The sequence below is a fragment of the Aquarana catesbeiana genome, linkage group LG01 (genome assembly GCF_042186555.1).
Source record: "Aquarana catesbeiana isolate 2022-GZ linkage group LG01, ASM4218655v1, whole genome shotgun sequence".
Classification (NCBI taxonomy): domain Eukaryota; kingdom Metazoa; phylum Chordata; class Amphibia; order Anura; family Ranidae; genus Aquarana; species Aquarana catesbeiana.
Window position 1 is genome coordinate 141,625,077 of NC_133324.1, and position 22,043 is coordinate 141,647,119.

The 22,043-nt window shown below is 42.5% G+C and overlaps 1 protein-coding gene across 1 annotated transcript in view; it reads left to right on the forward strand.

Moving 5' to 3' along the window:
- Positions 1 to 22,043, forward strand: part of MRPS27 (mitochondrial ribosomal protein S27) — a 176,004-nt gene that overhangs the window by 149,303 nt on the left and 4,658 nt on the right. The window contains exon 10 of the mRNA XM_073624391.1: positions 13,216 to 13,374. Within this exon, the coding sequence (XP_073480492.1) occupies positions 13,216 to 13,374 (159 nt within the window). The remainder of the gene's footprint in view (positions 1 to 13,215; positions 13,375 to 22,043) is intronic.

The window sequence follows — 22,043 nt, forward strand, 5'->3', positions numbered from 1 at the left end:
TTGAAATACCTGGGTTGTGGCTACAGCTAGATGCCATAACCCTGGTATCGTTTTTCTCTTAGGCTTTCTGATGACAGTGATCACAGCACTGGATTTTCCACGGGATCACTTTTAGAAGCTGCGGGAGTGGTGTCCCCCCCGCCCTCCACTACCTGGTGGTTCCTGGGCTACCATTACCGCAGTTTCTTCACATGGAGAGAAGGTCTTTTAGACCCCAGGTCTCTCCATAAGAGAAAACTTATGCTGTATTGTTATCGCAAGGAATGTTTACATTCCTTGCAATAGCAATAAAAGTGATCAAAACTTTATTTTTTTTAAAGAGACCGTGTAAAAATGAAAAGTAATAAAATTAATTTAAAAAAATGAATGAATTTTTTTAAAGCGCCCCCATCCATGCGTGCACGCAATACTGAACGCATACATAGGTCACGCCCACATATGTAAACGGCGTTTGCACCACATGTGAGGTATCGCCGCGAACGTCTGAGCGAGAGCAATAATTCAAGCACTAGACCTCCTCTGTAACTCTAAACTGGTAACCTGTATTCATTTGTGTTTTAAATGACAAACATATCATACTTATCTGCTCTGTGTAATGGTTTTACACAGAGCAGCCCTGACCTTCCTCTTCTGGGAGCCCCTGCCAGTGCTCTGGGCTCCTCCTCTTCTCCAAGTGCCACCATTAGAAGCTGCTTCCTGTGGCAGCACATGTGCAGATCTCACTGAGTCCAGTAAGAAGGGAGAGAGAGAGCAGGGCAGCTGCTCTTGAGCACAGCGCTGGATCGAGAGCGGGCTCAGATAACTATTTGGAGGGGTGGAGTTGACAATAGAAGGTTTTATACCTCACCATAATAAAACCTTCAGCCTTTACAACAACTTTAAACTTAGAAAACACTGAGGGTTTAATAGTACTTTAAAAAAAAAATGTAATCCTGCATGTAAACAATGTTTTTATATTTATTAATTAAAGTACACAAATAATTTTCCAAGTCTGCTCATTTGATGCTAATAAATTGTAAGATGTGACAGGATGTTACTTGAGGTTATTGGTGCACTGCCAGCTTGTGTGGAAAAAAATCACCATACAGATGGATATGAACTGCCGATGCTGCAAGTCACATAACATAGACACTGACATGCTGTTGTTAGATTGTGATAAATGAGTTCTGATTACAATGCTAATGTTGTTTACTCCAATTAACGTTTATTGCTTTACATCATGTGATGCAGTGAATTTCTGATTTCTGTAGACTCTAGTAGAGTTCTACAGGTGTACCTGCAACTCATACATTTCCAGTACCAAATAGTATATTTTGAGTGATGTGTTCTAATGCAGGGTAATGGCTTGTTGCATTCTCCCCTGGCCAGCAACTTTAGTTTAAATTTGCTAAATATGTTGCAGGTGCATTAAAACTAAAGACATTTAATGTGTTACGGGTAGTCTTTCTTCTTTTGAACACAGCCACGGCCACGAAAATCCAGTCCCCTGCCAGCAGCTACATAGTGGAACCCTTTCTGTCTGTGTAGAAGCAGAGTCTGAGACTTACAGTGGGGAAAATAATTATTTGATCCCCTAAGGATGTTGTAAGTTTGCCCACTTACAAAGAAATGAAGGGTCTATTATTTTTATCATAGGTGTATTTTAAATGATAGAGACAGAATATCAACCGAAAGTCCAGAAAAAACACATGATACAAATGTTATAAATTGAGTTGCAGTTCAGTGAGTAAAATAAGTATTTGATCCCCAAGCAAAACATGACTTAGTACTTATTGGAGAACCCCTTGTTGGCAAGCACAGAGGTAAGACGCTTCTTGTAGTTGGTTACCAGGTTTGCACACATCTCAGGAGGGATTTTGGTCCACACTTCTTTACAGATCTTCTCCAAATCCTTAAAGTGGTTGTAAACCCGATTCATTAAATTTGAGCTGGGCACATACAGTGCTTTGAAAAAGTATTCATACTCCTTGAAATGTTCAGCATTTGGTCATGTTACAAAAAACAGATTTTATTGGGCTTTTATGTGACAGACCAACACAAAGTGGCACATAATTGTGAAGTGGAAGAAAAATTATATATGGTTTTCAAAATTTCTTACAAATAAATATCTGAAAAGTGTGGTGTGCATTTATATTCAGCCCCCTTAACGCTGATACCCCTAAGTAAAATATAGTGGAATCAATTGCCTTCAGAAGTCACCTAATTAGTAAATAGAGTTCATCTGTGTGTAATTTAATCTCAGTATAAGTACAGCTGTTCTGTGAAGCTCTCAATGGTTTGTTGGAGAACCTTAATGAACTAACAGCATCATGAAGGCCAAGGAACACACCAGACAGATCAGGGATAAAGTTGTGGAGAAGTTTAAAGCAGGGTTAGGTTATAAAAAAATATCCCAAGCTTTGAACATCTCACGGAGCACTGTTCAATCCATCATCCGAAAATGGAAAGAGGATGGCACAACTGCAAACCTACCAAGACATACCCGTCTACCTAAACTGACAGGCTGGGTAAGGAGAGCAATCCTCCGAAAAGCAGCCAAGAGGCCCATGGTAACTCTGGAGGAGCTGCAGAGATCCACAGCTCAGGTGGGAGAATCAGTCCACAGGACAACTATTAGTCGTGTACTCCACAAATCTGGCCTTTATGGAAGAGTGGCAAAAAGAAAGCCATTGTTGAAAGAAAGCCAAGAGAAGTCCTGTTTGCAGTTTGCGAGAAGCCATGTGGGGGGACACAGCAGACAAGTGAAAGAAGGTGCTTTGGTCAGATGAGACCAATATTGAACTTTTTGGCCCAAAAGCAAAACGCTATGTGTGGCGGAAAACGAACACTGCACATTACCCTGAACACACCATCCCCACTGCGAAACATGGTGGTGGCAGCATCATTTTGTGGGGATGCTTTTCTTTAGCACGGACAGGGAAGATGGATGGAGCCAAATGTAGGGCAATCTTAGCAGAAAACCTGTTAGAGTCTGTAAAAAACTTGAGACTGGAGCAGAGGTTCACCTTCCAGCAGGACAACGACCCTAAACATACACCCAGAGCTACAATGGAATGGTTTAGATCAAAGCATATTAATTAATGTGTTAGAATGGTCCAGTCAAACGCCAAACCTAAATCCAATTGAGAATATGTGGCAAGACTTGAAAATAGCTGCTCTTCATCCATTCTGACAGAGCTTGAGCTATTTTGCAAAGAAGTATGGGCAAAAATGTCACTCTGTAGATGTGCAAAGCTAGTAGAGACACACCCAAAAAGACTTTCAGCTGTAATTGCAGGGAAAGGTGGTTCTACAAAGTATTACCTCAGGGGGGCTGAATACAAATGCACGCCACACTTTTCACATATTTATTTGTAAAACATTTTGAAAACCATTTATCATTTTCCTTCCATTTCACAATTATGTGCCACTTTGTGTTGGTCTTTCACATAAAATCCCAATAAAATGCATTTATGTTTTTGTTTGTAACGTGACAAAATATGGAAAATTTCCAGGGCTATGAATACTTTTTCAAGGCACTGTATATCTGCAGTGTTTTCTTATCTTTCTTGAAAGCACTATGTTCCGTATCTTTCTCCTGCCCCGTTCCTCTGTTAGCAGCCTGATAACTCCTGACAAGTTCTCCAACACATATGATAAAAGCAGCTGGAGTTTTGTGTCCCGGAGGGAGCTATAAATAGATTAGCAGGCAGCTTGCCTGGTCACAGAACACCTCTGAGAGTCTTTGCCTATGTGGAGAGAGGGAGTGTGTGCCTTTCCTCCAATCAGCTGTCTTGGCTGTATGCCCAGACTTCACACTCCGTGTTAAACAGGAAGAGAAAATCTCCTAACACGATCAAAACTTTCTAAACAGTATGTAAAGATGAAGACAGCAGATATATGTGTAAAACTTATGTAGGGGGATTTGTTTCATCACTGTGTATCATCTGAGGCTATTCACTTCACTGGTCATATGTGAGGGTTTACATCCCACTTTAAGGTTTCTTGGCTGTCGCTTGGCAACTCAGTTTCAGCTCCCTCCATAAATTTTCCAAAGGACTAAGGTCTTGAGACTGGCTAGGGCATTCCATGATCTTAATCACTTCCATACCAGGCAATAACCAATCCTGCTCAGGACTGTCAGCTTTCAGCGCTGTTGCACTTACCATTGTGTGGTCATGTAACACTATACCCAAACTAAATTTTTATCATTTTCTTCCCACAAATAGAGCTTTCTTTTGGTTGTATTTGATCACTTCTGGGGTTTTTTATTTTTTGCTAAACAAACTAAAACCGAAATTTTTGAAAAAAAAAAGTTTTTCTTAGTTTCTGTCATAAAATTTTGTTTTCTCCTTCACTGACGAGCACTGATGAAGTGGCACTCATGGGCACTGATAAGGTGGCATTGATGCTGATATGCAGCACTGATGGGCACCGATGGGCGTCACTGACAGGCGGCACTGACAGGGGGCACTGATGGTCACTAATAGATGCCACTGATGGACAGCACTGATGATGAGGCACTGATTGGCACTGTGGGCTCTGACTGGCACTGTGATGGGCTCTGATTGGCACTGTGGTGGACACTGGGAGACTGAGTGGCACTGACTGGCAGCTATTTGGCATTGATTGGCAGCTGATTGGCACTTCTGATGGGGGCTGTGCTGATAATCAATGTGCTGATTTATCAGCACAGACCCCCCCTCTGACAGGGAGAGCCGCCGATCGGCTCTCCCTGTCAGCGTGAACCAAGGAATGCCTTTTACCGGCACTTCCTGGTTCACGCGAGAATCAGCTGTGATTGGTGACAGCTGATCACGTTGTAAGAAGCCTCTGTCAGAGGCTCCTTACCATCATCAGAGATCGCGATCGCTGTCCCGCGCACCCCCGCGGGAGCACACTGGCATGTTATCCTGCTGGACGTCATATGACGCCCAGTCAAGATAACAGAACCACTTGCCAGCCGTCAATCTGCTATAGGCCGGGTGGGAAGTGGTTAATGTACTTCTTCTTGAGCCACTCCTTTGTTGCTTTTATGGTATGTTTTGGGTCATTGTCATCCTTGAAGACCCATCCACGACGCATCTTCAGTGTTCTGGCTGAATGAAGAAGGTTCTCATCCAAGATATTACAAAAAAGTAAAACCTTGGTTTTAGAGCGTTTTGCAAGACCAGCAACATTTTTTAATAAATATTTGACTTGATATACAAGTAGCAGTAGCATCATGTCACAACTGAGTATAAAAGAGAAGAGAGGCACCTCTAAGTGTAGCAATATGGTTACATTTAAAGAAGGTACAACATTTAGCAACATATTGCTACACTTAGAGGCGCCTCTCTTCTCTTTTATACTCTGTAGATCCTGATGGATTTTGCTTCTAATCCCCTTGTGGAGGCTTCCATTTGTGGATCGACATTTTATGGTTACACAACCTGGTCACATTGCTATAATCTTTTTATTTGGACTATAAACTGGAGGACCTATGAATAAATGGTTGTGGAACAAATCATCTGAGTTTTCATTATTTCTTATGGGGAAATTTGCTTTGATATACAAGTGCTTTGGATAACAAACATGTTTCTGGAACTAATTATGCTCGCAATCCAAGGTTTCACTGTACTTGGCCCCTCAATACGGCAAAGTCAGCCTGTACCTTTAGCAGAGAAACAGCCCCAAAGCATAATGTTTCCACCTCCATGCTTGACTGTAAGGCTGATGTTCTTAGGGTCATAGTCAGCATTTTTCTTCCTCCAAACAGGTCTCATCTGAAAGGGCACTTTCAATTTTTCTCTAAATCATTTAGAAGTTCATTGACAAACTTCAGTTGGGCCTGTATATGTGCCTTCTTAAGGAGGGGGGGACCTTGCGGGCGCTGCAGGATTTCAATCCATGGTGGAGTATTGTGCTACCAGTGGCTTGTTTGGTGACTGTGGTCCCAACTGCCTTGAGATCATTCACAAGCTCCTCCCATGTAGTTCTGGGCTGATCCACCACTTTTCTCATGCTCATTCTTGTCCCATGAGGCGAAAACCTGCATGGAGCTCTAGACCAAAGGTGATTGATGTTTATTTTGTATGTCTTCCATTTGCGAATAATCGCGCCAACAGTTCTCTCCTTCACACCAAGCTTCTGTGGTCACTGGTCATTGAACATATCAAACCATTTAAATCTTAGTATCCACACAGAAGTGCCGCTGTGGTTATGTAGGCATATGGCCGATATATGTCCCAACATGCTAGACACATTGTTAATCCACAGGTTATCTTACACAATTCTGCCCCACAATGAAGAAACACCAACATTCCAACATTTATCTATAGACTCTTAAACATTTTCTTTATAAAAATTAGGATAGTCTTTTTTTTTTTTTTTACAATAATTAAGTGTTTAGCTTTTGCAAGATTAGAGGGATGATCTAAAGCCCCGTGATTTTACAGAACTGACCCTACAAGTCTTTTAATTTAGTTTATTGTTTCTTAGAGAAGTGCTATATATAAAAAGTCCTGCTCTTTAGAAATCTATAATATATTGAGTACAATTGACTGTTGGCTTGATCAGATATATTACCCATTTTTGCTGAAATGCTTGCAAAAAAATACACTGTAGGCCCCTTTGTTCCAAACTCCACATACATACCAGTCCATGAAACACTAGCACAGGGTACATGAGAAGGGTGAAATAGAAAAAAGTATGTTTTTGAACCCCAAACACAGATGTTCCCAACCAGGATTTCATTAAACCCTAGGCAGTGCCGTCGCTATGGGGGTGTGGCCCGCACCCGGGTGACACCAGGCGCAGTCTGGCATCGGTGCCGCGGCTCCCTTCTCCTTCCCTTCCGCGATCTAAGCTCCATGCGATGTGCGGGGAGTGAGGCAGAGACAGACAGAGTGCCCGGTGTCCAAGTGTCCCACTCACCCTCGTGCCACAATCACATCTATCTCCCTGCTCTCACTCATTGCAGACCGGACTATAGTCGCCTCCTCCTCGGCTCTGACGATTTAAGTACACAGGCTGGGAGGAAGAGCTGAGGAGGATGGGGAGGGACACCACGCTACAACATCTGCCCAGCGGTGAGGTCTGTAGTAACAGCAATATTGCAGAAGGGGGGGTTGGGCATTGGCAGGTAACCTTTATGCTGCCAGGAGTGATTTTAGGGAGGGGGTGGGGGTTAGTGCATATGTGCAAGGGGGTGCTTTGTTTTGGGTTAGAGAGGACTTGTACTAGAAGGATGGGGGCAGATTTAAAATTTGACCCCCCCAGCACAATTCCTCTTTCCTTACCATGCACCCCCTAGCACATATTCTCTACCCCCCCCTCCAAATCAAAGATCCCATCCCAGCTCCATCCATCCCCCGATCTCATCCCAGCTCCATGCATCTCCCGATCCCATTCCAGCTCCATCCATCTCCCTAATCCCATGCTGGTTCCATCCACTATGGCAGGCTAAGGGGGGAGAGCTGCACCGATGCACTAGCCTGCTCAGTGCCTGAAGGGGGGTGACACCATGTTTTGCCGCACCAGGTGACACCAACCTTAGTGACGCCGCTGACCCTAGGGTTCCTCCAAAACTTGCCAGGGGTTCCTTGATAAGGAACCACTGACGAGAATTTTCTTTTTAGCTATACAGAATGTAAGGGGGTATTCTTCCACTGATGACTGATTTTGTGAGCATTCTTCCAACTAAAGACCAAAGCAATGGGCATATTGTGCGCAGACCAGCAGTGTAATGGGGCTTTTCTACCACTGACTACCAACAAAAGGTGGTCCTTCAACCACTGACCACCAATCTAAGGGGATCTTTCTTTACTGACTACCAATCTAAGGTGGTCCGCCAACTGATCACCAATCTAAAGGAGTCCTTTCTCAGTGATCACCAATCTAAGAGGGTCTTTCTTGCAGTGACCACCACTCTAAGGGGGGCCCTGTCCACTTCCTCAAACTTAATCTTTCTAAAACTGAGCTTGTTATATTTCCTCCTTCACGGTCCCCCCCGTGACTTCACCATTAATATCAACAACACAACCATTGTTCCCTCCACACATGCCAGGGTCCTGGGTGTAATCCTTGACTCTGACCTCTTCTTCAGCCCCCATATCCAATCACTGGCTAAATCCTGCCACCTTAACCTCCTCAACATCTCCAGAATTCGACCCTTCCTGACTAATGACACCACAAAGCAACTTATTCACTCCTTGATTATTTCCCGCCTTGACTACTGCAACTCTCTCCTTAATGGCCTACCCTTAAGCAGGCTATCCCCCCTTCAGTCTATTATGAATGCTGCTGCTAGACTAATACACCTCACTAATCGATCCATGACTGCCGCCCCTCTCTGCCAATCTCTTCACTGGCTTCCCCTACCCCACCGTGTAAAATTCAAAATGCTAACCATAACATACAAGGCCATTCACAACATCGCCCCCATCTACATCACCAACCTCATCTGCAGATATCGCCCAAATCGTCCCCTCCGCTCCTCCCAGGACCTCCTGCTCTCTAGCTCCCTTGTTACCTCCTCCCATGCTTGCCTTCAGGACTTCTCCAGAGCCTCTCTCATCCTCTGGAACTCCCTGCCCCAGTATGTCCGATCAGCCCCTACCCTGTCCACCTTTAGGAGATCCCTGAAAACTCATTTATTCAGGGTAGCCTATCCCACGCCCACATAACAACTATCCCTGAGCCACCCCCATCAAATCATTCTCTGCAGCTATTACCTTTTGTACCACCACCCCCTCCCTTTAGAATGTAAGCTCTACGAGCAGGGCCCTCATGTACCTTTTGTATTGAACTGTACTGTAATTGTGTACATTGTAAAGCGCTGCGTAAACTGTTGGCGCTATAGAAATCGCGTATAATAATATTGCGTATAATAATAATAAGAGGAGCACAATACTGACTGCATATGGACATTTTTCTACTGACTATCAATGTGGACAAACACAATTTCGCGGTTAGCCTTTCTTTTCTGCCATTATTATATGAAGAGTATTATTGATGAGCATCATTGATAAGTTATTATTGATGACTACTATTAATGATGAGTATTATTTTGTTGTATAGAGGAGCCCTAGTTGTCAAATACAATTGTACACCACATTACTTATTTTATTTAGTCTTATGTCAAAACTAAATGTATATGGTAAAGCTTTGTGATCTGTAGATACAGTAACTTTAGCAGGGGTCCTCTGAGGCCTGAAAGTAATTTCAGGGTTCCTCTGTGTTAAGGTTGAGAAGGGTTGCTCTAGCATGTGATGTAACAGAGCAAGCAAGGAGAGACTAGAAGATTCAGGTTTGCATTTGCTTCACTGAAGGATTGCTGTTTGGAGACAGGCATGTGGACTCTGTGTTGGGCTGCTCACTTATTTATTGCTCAGAATGGGTGATATAAATACCCAGAACCCAAATGATGCAGTTCACAGGTTCCGAAAAACATTTAGGTTTTGTTTTTGTTATTTTCTTTTCTTTTATAATACTGTATATTCTATATTATCTTTTAAGTTATGGTTTTAATGGTATTCTTTGTGAACATGGACAACACAGACCGTTGTGCATGGCACATCACAGAATGAAAGACATGTAGGCATGCTATACAATGCCGTCTGGATGAATGATATTATCTGGCTGTCAATAAGCACATTCTTGTTGTGAAAGTCTGGCTGTTGTGTGCAAATGTGACAAGTGTCCTCACTAACCATAAGAAATGGGAGGGCTACACAACAACTATGCAGGCTCTAGTTGGTTTTCATTATCTAACACTGTAGAATTTGGGGCACCCATTGAGCTAACTGTGCTCACCGGTAACACGAGGTGTCTGGAATTGAACCCTGCAGGTAGTTGTTGATTTCCAACCCTGTAGGCAGTTTACGTGCTCCAAGGAAGGTTTACTTTAACACAATGTACCATACAGAATAGTACAGTATACCTTCAGGAAGTGTTAGCGATTTCCTGTAAAAGGGAGCCTGGCATGTTTTGGAGATCATGCTGGGTTTTGTTTAATTATGTTCCTGTCAGATTATTTCCTTAATGAGCAAGTGAATGCAAGCGAGGACTGTGCCAACATGCAGCAAAACCTGCCCAATTGCTTTTATCTACATAGCCAAATAATGTTGTGTGTCTGCCAGGGCTTCCCAATTAACTCTTCTGTAAAGATTGCTAGCAGAATTCCATTTTTACTTGGCCCAAGGCCTTGTCTGTTCTGCTTTCTCTTGTCACCATTGCTGTATACGAAGCACATTGTTACCTGTAGTCACACAACACTGATATCTGTATTGGCCGCCTTCTAGGTTGCATGTTTTTACTGTTCTTTGAAAGGATATGACATAATGTTTTCATGTTTGGTTTATTGATTTCTTGTATAGTAAATAATGTTATGGGGCACAGTGCATGCTGTATTTTCTAGTTGACATGCAGATGAATGCAGAGGCCTAGCAACCTTCTGTGGCTCTTTAGCAACATCAACAGAGTCCAGTGCCATTCTAAAGCAATAACACTGCAGCAGACAAATTGCCTTCACAATAGTCTTAAAGGTGTGCCTGAACTAAATTCTATCTAAGATTAATTGCCAAATGCAAAAAGGGCAGACAGTACTGGGCCATGTATTCTGCTGGAACCTGTAGTAGTTGTATGCTTGCATTGGCTGTATTTAAACCTTTGGGTTAATGTGTCGCAGAAAGGCTCACAATAACTCCTCAGAACCTTTTTACACAGACAGAGTCAGATGTTTCATATGCTGCACAGACTCTTCCAGATGTGTTTAATATCACACAGTGAATATTGCTTTGGGTTCCAATGAGCTGAATAACCTGCCAGCTTTTTATGACGCCTAGTAATTCCTGATCCCTGTATTGTATTTTGTATTTCCCTGCCCTACCATGAAACTGTCCTTTTCTTGCTGATGTATTCACCAATTATTTAGTCTATAATACAGAGTGTGACATCCCCTTTTGGTGTTGTAATGGCAACTGTAGTTGGGTGGATGAAATATGTGATTTACGCTGTAATGAAACGTCCCACACTCCACTTGAGTGCTTTCGTCATATACCGCTTCCTCCAGTCTGAATATAAATATTAGATACTATTGCCGCATATTACAACCAGGAACAAGGCAGGACTTGTTTGGCTCCAAGCTGGAACATGGACTGTTTAATGAAACACCGGTACACAGAGATATTCAAACTTCTCATCAGTAAACTGTCCAATCAGTAGGGAGAGCTGTTGAAGGAATTACCCCCCCCTCTCACAGCAAATACACATGGACTTGTACATCCCATAATAGGTTGTTCCCACGGCAGATGGACATGCACAATAGAATACAGCCACACCTAACACACACATAGCAACCCCCACCCCACCTCAACCCATCTAGCAATGGTCTCTGGTGAACGGTGGACTTTATCTTCATGTATTCTTGAGATCAGACTGGGGTTCTCGGTCACCCTGTGCCCCTAATAGACACATAGGAGGGGCTGGGGGAGCTGGACAAGGAGCTTCCAGTGCTCTCCAAGGTAACCTGGGTTCCCCAAGCCCCTCCCCAGCCCAGAGTGACTCCCATCACATACACTTTCTATTTAGTGATTGTTCATAAAGTTACAGAGGTGCACCACTATGCTTAATGAGCAATCCTGATGTAGTTGTAGAACCATAACTGTTATCTTTTCTGGGCAAATGTGCTGCATAAGTGTAAGGCCCTGGGTTTTGTTTTCTGCCTCTAAACTCCTGTAAACGTCTATCTGTGCATTGCCACATAGGCTAACATGGAGAGGCGTTTAGAGGCAGAAAAATAAAACACTAAACACCCCTAATAGTGGTGTTTAAAACTGTGGAAGATAATACATAAAAAAGATTTCTATAGGTACAGAATAACCATGTTTTTAAGAGGATATAAAAGGTAAACATTGGCACAGGATGTGTGTTTTACTTATCAATGCCCACTCTTTCCATGGCCTTCCACACCTGTCCATCATTGGCCTTTTTCCTTATAGCGTTGTTATAAATAATGACATATTGCAACACAATTGTGGAAAGAGAAGAGGGAGGCTTCAGAAAGACACTGCAGTCTGTGAAATGAATAACAGATTTATCGGTCTCTAGAATAAGATCACCTGTTGCCTGTCTTTAAATATGTTGGTTTTGTTTTTGTTCACTACTAGGGTGATGTTTATTTGTGCCATTATACTTACAAGACAGAATGGTGCAGTCCATCTGTTTTAACCACTTTAAACTAGTGTAAAAAAAAAAAAAAAAGTGCAACCCATGTTACACTAACTGTCACTGGCTTATACCTGCCTAGATCCAAGTGCCCAACTTGTGGTCTTGAGGTCAAATGCATCTCTTTTGTACTTGTTGTGTGGCCTGAGGACTCTAGCAGCCTGGGAGCATTGATTTGTAAAGAAGCTGCCATAGCAGTGATCCCTTATATCCTCATGTACCATGTCCCCATTTTCTAAAGGAGAACAGCAAGCTCATTGAAAAAAAAATGAACAGATTCTTCCATCCACAGTGAGGTGGGATGGAGCAATTATCCTTGCTAAACGATTGTATTCTGACAGTAGGACTCCTCCACTGTCAGAATACACGGATCAGTGGCTGCAGCTGCTGATTGTCGAATAAGGGTGGCCATACATGGATCAAAATTTGTCTGAACCCTGCTGAACCGAAATTTAAAACCATCTATGGCCAGTTTACCTGCCTCTTGCATTATATCTCTAGTTTCGAACCACACCTGTAGCACATCCTCAGACCCTAACCATCTCTTGCAGTAGGTCAGCAGACTCTCACAATGTTTTATAAAATAACCTTTACTAAATATTATGTGCAACCTCCTGGGGATGACCTCAGTTAAAGCCTCTTTTATCTAGTAAGATAGCAATTATTGATCAAGATGCTTATATACTGGTATAGCAAATGCTCACTCACTACGTTTCTGTAAACCAGCAGGCAACAGAAATCCCTGAATGATGCTGCATATGCAAATGCATACCCAGGGAAATCTGGGAGAACTTTCATATGTTTCACGTGGAGGAAATGTGCAACAGTGACTATACATTACAGTATCAGCATTATTAAAAAAATTGAGATTTATTGACTCCTGAAGTTTGAATATGTTTGTTTCTCCAATCTAATAATTTTACAGTAGATTTTAGCACATTTTGACAATCGCATATCTTTTTCAGATTAAAAAGAAATAAATAAGATTGGATATACATTTTTAGCATTGTTTGATTGTTATTTCCACAGATTGAAATTTTAAAATTGGCGCTGGAGTCTGCCATTTCAGGTGAGACAGAAAAAGTTGCATCTGAAAATGATGAAGTTTCAGAAGACACTTCAATGTGCCCTGAGGACTCGGACAAGACAGAAGCAGAGATGCTGCCGGAATATCTTAGTAGATTTCAGGTAAAATGAAATTGAATAGTGGAGTCTTTAATATGTAAATAAATAGTTTTCATTCACAGCCTGCTGACATTCTATTCTTTCCACATCACTGCTTCTGCAGCTGCACAGACGAAATCAGAATTATATTCAAATCATCTTTAGCAGGAAATTGCTCTGAAAAAATCTTATAGTCAAGGTCACGTGTCCAGTGTTTGATTGTCTACTGGGATCCTTCCCACCCCCTTTCTTTCTAACAATTCACAAACCTATTAGCTAAACTAGTATGTCATTGCAGATCCATCGCTCAGCCTTGAAAGCTGTCTTATGTTAGCACAAATCACAATGTGAGTTCCCTTAAGAAAATTGTTAGAGCATCTCTGTACTAAATAATGACAGCAGTGGAGCTCAGCATATTTCAAATAACACCCCATTTCTCATATCAAGGCTTTTATTGAGGATTAGAACAGGGGTGAGCAATCCTGGAGTGGCAGAGACCTACTTTAAGAATGCACAAGCTTGTAACATTCTACTATGATAAAAATGGTGACTAATTTAAGGTTCAAGATTTGTAATTGTAAGCAGGGAAGGGGGGCAAGACATACATTTAGGAAATATTGCTACTCACAAAATTGCTTTAAATAGTCCTATTATAAAACTTAAATTTGGCTACCTAACTTTGGTGAAAAATTTGGCTGGCAGGAGAAGTAAACCAGATGCTCAGTGACCGTAAGAAAAGGTAAAACATCCTATGCAAAATTGCAGACAGAAGGCATAAATCAGATATCAGGCAAGGATCGGCAGCAGAAGGGCGAAAACTGCGGCAGTCCCCGTAGTAGCTCCTCCACAAAGACCGTGGGGTTTTTTCCTTCCGCGCCTTCTGGCATGCCAATGATGCGGAGGTTATTCCTCCGAATCCTGTTTTCCGCGTCATCGACTTTATATTCCAGCGCTCTGACCTTCGTTTTTAGGGTGCGGATCGACGCTGTGTGTTCCGCGACTGTGTCCTCCGTCAGCCCCACATGCTGCTCCGCGTCCGACACCCATGCACAGAGTTTGTCAAAGTCCTGTCGGATGAGGCTAACATCCAGTTGTACAGCTTCTATTTTGTTAGTCAGGGCAGTTTGGCATGAGGCTATCGCGGCCATTACTTCCTGAAAGCCGTGTCGCTGCACGTCCGATTGCTCCTCCATCTCCGTCTGAGACGCCATATTCCTTGCTCGTCCAGGGGAGGTTTGCACGTGGGGAACCACTTTTGGAGCTGTATCCTCCTCTCCCGGCGGAAAACGAAGCTTCTTTCCCCTGTGCCCTGTTCTGTATGGCATCCGGATCGGTTCTAGATGATTTGTGGCAAGAAAGTCAGTCAGAAGTAAGAATTTATTGACGGATCTCCAGCAGAGCTCTAAAAACTGCTTCCTCTCAGATCGCCATCTTGGCCACGCCTCGGCAGCAGAAGGGCAGTCAGCGTTTATATTTCAGCAGACCACAGATGCAAATAAGTTATAGGGCAAGGATTGCCAGCAAAAGAGCAGTTCAGCATGTATACTTCAGCAGTCAGTAGATGTGAACCACATACCAATCAAGGATTGCCAGCAAGAGGGCAGTCAGTGGGTATACTTCAGCAGTCAGTAGATGTAAACCCACATACTAATCAAGGATAGGCCACAGAAGGGCAGTTAGCATGTAAAACTTGGCAGACAGTAGATGTGATTAAATACCAGGCAGGGATAGGCAGCAGAAGGGTAGTTCGCATGTATACTTCAGCAGACAGTAGATGCAAACAGTTATCTTGTTCACATTTTCTTTTTCCCGAAGTATCCATGCTAACTACTTTTCTGCTACCGATCCATGCCTGGTATCTTGTTTAGATCTTCTTTCTGCTGAAGTATATAAGCTACGAGTCAAGGATTGGCAGCAGAAGGGCAGAGTGTGCATATTTGGACAGGCATTAGATGTGATTTAGATATCAAGCAGAGATCGCAGCAGAAGGGCAATCAGCATGTAAATTTCAGCAGACAGTAGTTGTGAACAAGGATGGGCAGCAGAAAGACAGATAGAATGTATACTTCGGCAGACAGTAGATGCGAACCAGATACCAGGCAAGGACAAGGAGCAAGGCAGTTAGTATCTTTACTTCATCAGACAATAGAACCATGTATACTTTGGCAGACAGAAGATTTAAGACAGAAGCTGCCCAGGTAGGTAGCCTGTAGAACTTTTGCAGACCCAGGCCTCTGCTTTAGTTGTAGAAGCAATAGTTCAACTCTTCAACATGCTTCCAGCATATGGTATTTTAATACTTGCTCCAGCATATAGCAAATAAAAGAAAAAAAATAAGAGGAGCATGTTTATTACTGCACATGCAGCCTGACTGTATTACAGTAATAGATTTAAATGTTTCAATTGAGCTTTAATAATTCTCCTGGTTCCAGACCCTAAACAGCAATCGTACACCATACCACAACCAATCTTTTGATTGCTATTTTAATTTCATTGGTGGGTAACTGATTTTTAGCAGTGCAAGTAATACAATTTAGAGTCATAAAAATAAATACAATGCATGCAACCTGCTATTATGAACATTCACTGAAAAATTTAGTCTGGATTGTTGTGTGCTTTTCAATGAATTGTGTTTAACAGTACACAAATACACACTGGGACTTGTGGCGATTTTGGACGTGCTCTGACAATACATTTCTTTCTACTGCTAAGATGTTTGTTTGGTGGCTCAAGCAGTAAGAATAACAATGAAGCAATATGTTCTCAAAAAGGCAATTGTCTGTGGCTTCATTAAAAATACTTAACTGGCTGCAGTCATTGCCATTTCTGCTGCAAATAAATCATCTGACATTTGAGCCTACAAAATGTATGCCTTTACAGCACGTGCACAGTACTGAACAAGACTTACATATTGTTTCAATAATTGATGATAATACACATAAGTGTTTATAGAACATGTACAGTGCAGAACAAGACTGTGCTTTATATTATTAATGATAATGCAAATTGCATGTGACAGTTGATTGGCCATTAGCTTTAATAGGCCTTGAACATGCAAAGAAATTAGAGGAAATATAGGATCGATTACTACAAAAGATTGTGCTGTGGCGCCTACACTGTGCACTTATTATTAGGCAAGTTGTATTTTTGAGGATTCATTTCATTATTGAACAACCACAGTGCTCTCTGTCAATCCAAAATGTTAATAAACCTTAAGCCTGAGTATTTAAGAAAGTAAAAGCGAGGTTTGGCTTTCTTAGGAGAATATCTACAGTGAGGGAAAAAAGTATTTTGATCCCCTGCGGATTTTGTACGTTTGCCCACTGACAAAGAAATGATCAGTCTATAATTTTATTATTAGGTTTATTTTAACAGCGAGACACAGAATAACAACAAAAATATCCAGAAAAATGCATTTCAAAAAAGTTAAATTAATTTATATTTTAATGAGTGAAATAAGTATTTGATCCTCCATCAGTCGAGGAGATTTCTGTCTCCCAGGTGTCTTCTATACAGGTAATGAGCTGAGATTAGGAGCATTCCCTTAAGGAGTGTTCCTAATCTCAGGTTGTTACCTGCATAAAAGACACCTGTCCACAGAAGCAATCAATCAGATTCCAATCTTTTCACCATGGCCAAGATCAAAGAGCTGTCCAAGGATGTCAGGGACAAGATTGTAGACCTACACAAGGCTGAAATGGGCTACAAGACCATTGCCAAGCAGCTTGGTAAGAGGGTGACAACAGTTGGCACGATTATTTGCAAATGGAAGAAGCACAAAATAACTGTCAATCTCCCTTGGTCTGGGGCTCCATGCAAGATCTCACCTCGTAGAGTTTCATTGATCATGAGAACAGTGAATGATCAGCCCAGAACTACACAAGAGAATCTTGTCAATGATCTCAAGGCAGCTAGGACCATAGTCACCAAGAAAACAATTGGTAACTCACTACGCTGTGAAGGACTGAAATCCTGCAGCACCCACAAGGTCCCCATGCTCAAGAAAGCACATGTACAAGTCAATCTGAAGTTTGCTAATGAACATCTGAATGATTCAGAGGGGAACCGGGTGAGTGTTGTGGTCAGATGAGACCAAAATCTTTGGCATCAACTCAACTCACCGTGTTTGGAGGAGGAGAAATGCTGCCTATGACCCCAAGAACAGTAACCCCACCGTCACACATGGAGGTGGAAAAAAATGCTTTGGGGGTGCTTTTCTGCTAGGGGGATGTGATAACTTCACCGCATCAAAGGAATGATGGACGGGGCCATGTACCGTCAAATTTTCGATGAGAACCTCCTTCCCTCAGCCAGGGCATTGAAAATGGGTCGTGGATGGGTTTTTCAGCATGACAATGACCCAAAATACACGGCCAAGGCAACAAAGGAAAGGCTCAAGAAAAAGCATATTAAGGTCCTGAAGTGGCCTTGCCAGTCTCCAGACCTTAATCCCATAGAAAATATGTGGAGGGAGCTAAAGGTTCGAGTTACCAAACGTCAGCCTCGAAACCTTAATGACTTGGAGAGGATCTGCAAAGAGGAGTGGGCAAAAATCCCTCTTGAGATGTGTGCAAACCTGGTGGCCAACTACAGAAAACGTCTGACATCTGTGATTGCCAACAAGGGTTTTGCCACCAAGTACTAAGTCGTGTTTTGCGAAGGGGTCAAATACTTGTTTAACGCATTAAAATGCAAATCAAGTTATAACTTTTTGAAATGCGTTTTGCTGGATTTTTTGTTGTTGTTCTGTCTCTCACTGTTAAAATAAACCTACCATTAAAATTATAGACTGATCATTTATTTGTCAGTGGGCAAACCTACAAAATCAGCAGGGGATCAAATACTTTTTTCCCTCACTGTATGCGCGCACATTTATTGGCCAACTATTAGTGTGCAGAATTATTATGCAACTAAATGAAAAATGAAAATGTTCCCATCTCACTTGTTTATTTTCATCTGTGAAAGTGAGATTAATAAAGAAACAACTCAAAATTTACAAATAAACATTTCTAATATTAAAAAAAACAAAAAAATCATTGACCAATATTAGCTACCCTTTTTTCAATAGCAGTCAAAAGTCTTCCATTCATGGAGCCTGTCAGTTTCTTGATCTGTTGACGGTCAATTTTTTATGCAGCAGCAACTACAGCCTCCCAGAAACTGTTCAGAGGTGTGTACTGGTTTCTTTCACCGTAAATCTCTCTTTTAAGAAGGGCCCACAAGTTCTCAATAGGGTTTAGGTCAGGTGAGAGAGGGGGCCGTGTCATTATTCTTTCATCTTTAAGGCCTTTACTGGCTTGCCACACAGTTAAGTACTTTGATGCATTCGATGGAGCATTGTCCTGCATAAATATCTTGGTCTTGAAAGATTTTTCCTGTACCGCTGCTTGAAGAAAGTGTCTTCTAAAAACTGGCAATAGATTTGGGAGTTGATTTTGAGTCCATCTTCAACCCGAAAAGGTCTAGCTCATGTTCAAAAATACCAGCCCATACCAGTACCCCACCTACACCTTACTGGCATCTGAGTCGACTCAAAGCTCTGTGCCCGTTACTGATTGAGCCACAGCCCCATCCATCTGGTCCATCAAGAGTCACTCTCATCTCATCAGTCCATGAAACCTTTGAAAAATCTTAAGATATTTCTTGGCCCAGTCTTGATATTTCAACTTATGTGTCTTGTTCAGTGGTGGTTGTATTTCAGCCTTCCTTTCCTTGGCCATGTCTCTGAGCACTGAACACCTTGTACTTCTGGGCACTCCAGGTAGGCACTCCAGGCACTCCAGTTCTGGAATATGACAGCACTGGAGGATAATGGTATCCTGGTAGCTTCACATTTGATTCTTCTCAAATCTTTGGCAGTTAATGTGTGTCTTTATCTCTCCACACTTTTCTTGCAAACGTTTTGACTATTTGCAACAAAATGTTTGGTTTGATCACACTCCAATACCTTAGCAATTTCAATAGTGCTGCATCCCTCTGAAAGACTATGTAAATTTTTTTTTAAGAGTCAGTTAAATCTTTTCTGGCCCATTTTGCCCGAGGATAAGAAGCTGCCTAATAATTATGCACAACTTTATATAGGGTGTTGCTCTCCTTAGGCCATACCCTCCCTTATTACACAAATGTACATCAGCTGATATGCTTAAATCCAATAAGCATGCAAGTTTATACAGCTTGGAGTTGGACAATATGCATAAAAATGATGATTTGTTCAAAATACTCACTTGTCTAATAATTGTGCACACAGTGTATATTAGTGGATAACTAATACAGTGATATTTCAATGTTTAGTAGATGTGGAATCACCTTTTAAATTCTTATGTCTTGTCAACACCTGGGATGAGTTCTCCGCCCCACCAAGCTGTCAAATCCATGCTAATCAATTTGGATTTTAATTTCATTTTACATTTTGGAGAGCGAGGCAGTTATATATCCTGTGCTGCATTATGATTATTAAGGCTTAAGACGATGGATGAATGATCCACCTATTTCTGTAATGTTAGCTTTTGGTGGATTGACCCTTAAAGGCAAAATTTAGCAGATTGAACACATTCCTATATCTGAACAGACCCCCAATGCAGTGTATTACATTAACTGCATGTTCCATTAGCTTAATTTATTTTTTCACGTAGCTTATTAATATTTTAATGAATTTGAATCTCAGAATTTAAAACCCCTTCCTGTCCTCCCTGGCATCCCTTCCTACCCGCACTACAGCCGAAACACAGCTACCGTGTGGGCCTTAATTGCCGGGAGAGCATCCATGAATGTCCTCCCGTGCTCGAGCGGCCTGCAGGCCCCCTGCGGGGCGCAAGACACACTCTGTGATCAAAGAGTCGAGGAGACTCGACTGATCATAGATTGCAGTAAGGGGCCGATCCTGACCCCTTACCACGTGATCAACTGTCAGTCAATGACAGCTGATCACGTGATGTAAACAGAGCAGGTTATCAGCTAGCGTTTCTCCTGACAGCATGAGGCGAAAAAAAAAACCCGATCACCAGTTACTGTCAGAGGGACATCGGTCCTTTACACAGAAAGCCACTGCCACCCCATCTTTGCCCACTAGTGCCACCTGCCAGTGCCCTCCAGTGCCACCTACCAGTGCACAACAGTGCTGCCTATCAGTGCCACCTATCTTTGTTCTTGCATGCCACCTATCTGCCCACCATTGCCACCAATCAGTGCTGCCAATCAGTGCCCATCAGTGTTACCTATCAGTGCCACCTATTAGTGCCCTTCAGGACCACCTATCCATGCCTATTGATGCTCATCACTGCACATCAATGAAGGAGAAAAATTACCTGTTTGCAAGCTATGAAAACGCTCTTGTTTTTTGGGGGGGTTTTTTTTGGTCTTTTTTCATTTGTTTAGCAAAAAATAAAAACCCCAGTAGTGATTAAATACCACCAAAAGAAAGCTCTATTTGTGTGAAAAAAATGATAAAAATGTAATTTGGGTACAGCTTTGCATGACCACACAATTGTCATTCAAAGTGTGACAGCGCTGAAAGCTGGAAATTGGCCTGGGCAGGAAGCGGGTTTAACTGCTTACCGCCCGTCCACCGTCAAATGATGGCGGGGCGGTGCGGCTCTCGTTCTGGGACGATGTCATGTGACGGCATCCCAGAAAGGCCGATCTCGCGCGCCCGCGGGGACACAACCCCGATCTCTGTAAAGAGCCGAGTCCACATGTCTTTAACCATGTGATCGGCTGTGTCCAATCACAGCCAGTCACATGTAAACAAGGAAGCGCTGGTAATTGGCGCTCCTCGCTTCACACTGACAGAGTGTGAGGAGAGGAGAACCAATCAGCGGCATCTCCTCACAGGGGACAGCTAGGAATGTAATCAGGGCACTGATCATCAGTGCCCTGATTAACAATAGTGCAATGTAGTGTCACAAATCAGTGCCCACCATTGCCCACCAATGCCAGCTATCAGTGCCCACCAGTGCCACCAATCAGTGCCCATTAGTGATGCCAGTCAGTGCTGCCCATCAATGCCCATCACTGCTGTCAATGCCCATGAGTGCCCACCAGTGCCGCCTGTTAGTGCCCATCAGTTCCACCTAACAGTGCCCATCAGTGCCGCCTATCAGTGTTCATCAGTGCCCATAAGTGCGGCATATTTGTGCCTCCTCATCAGTGCCACCTAATAAGTGCCGCCTCATCAATGCCCACCAGTTCAGCCTATCAGTGCCGCCTCATTAGCGCACATCAGTGAAGGCGAAAAATTACATAGTTACAAAATTTACTGACAGAAAAAAAGTAAAAAACAAATTTTTTTTTCAAAATGTTTGGTCTTTTTTTTTTTTGTAAAAAATAAAAAACCCAGCAGTGATTAAATACCACCAAAAGAAAGCTCTATTTGTGTGAAGAAAATGATAAAAAAAATTGTTTGGGTACAGTGTAGCACGCCCGCACAATTGTCATTCAAAGTGCGACAGCGCTGAAAGCTGAAAAATGGCTTGGGCAGGAAGGGGGTGTAAGTGCCCAGTAGGCAAGTGATTAACTGAGCTGGTATGTACGAGGGATGGGAATGTCTGCCTAATCATATTACCACTGTGATTGCCGATCACATGATTGGAATTTGGTCCCACCAATTCCCAATCTTTAGTGCAGACCAAGAGATGTCTTTGACAGCTCGGTCTTTGTGCTGAGCATGCACAGTAAGTGCACTTTCAGCACAGAAA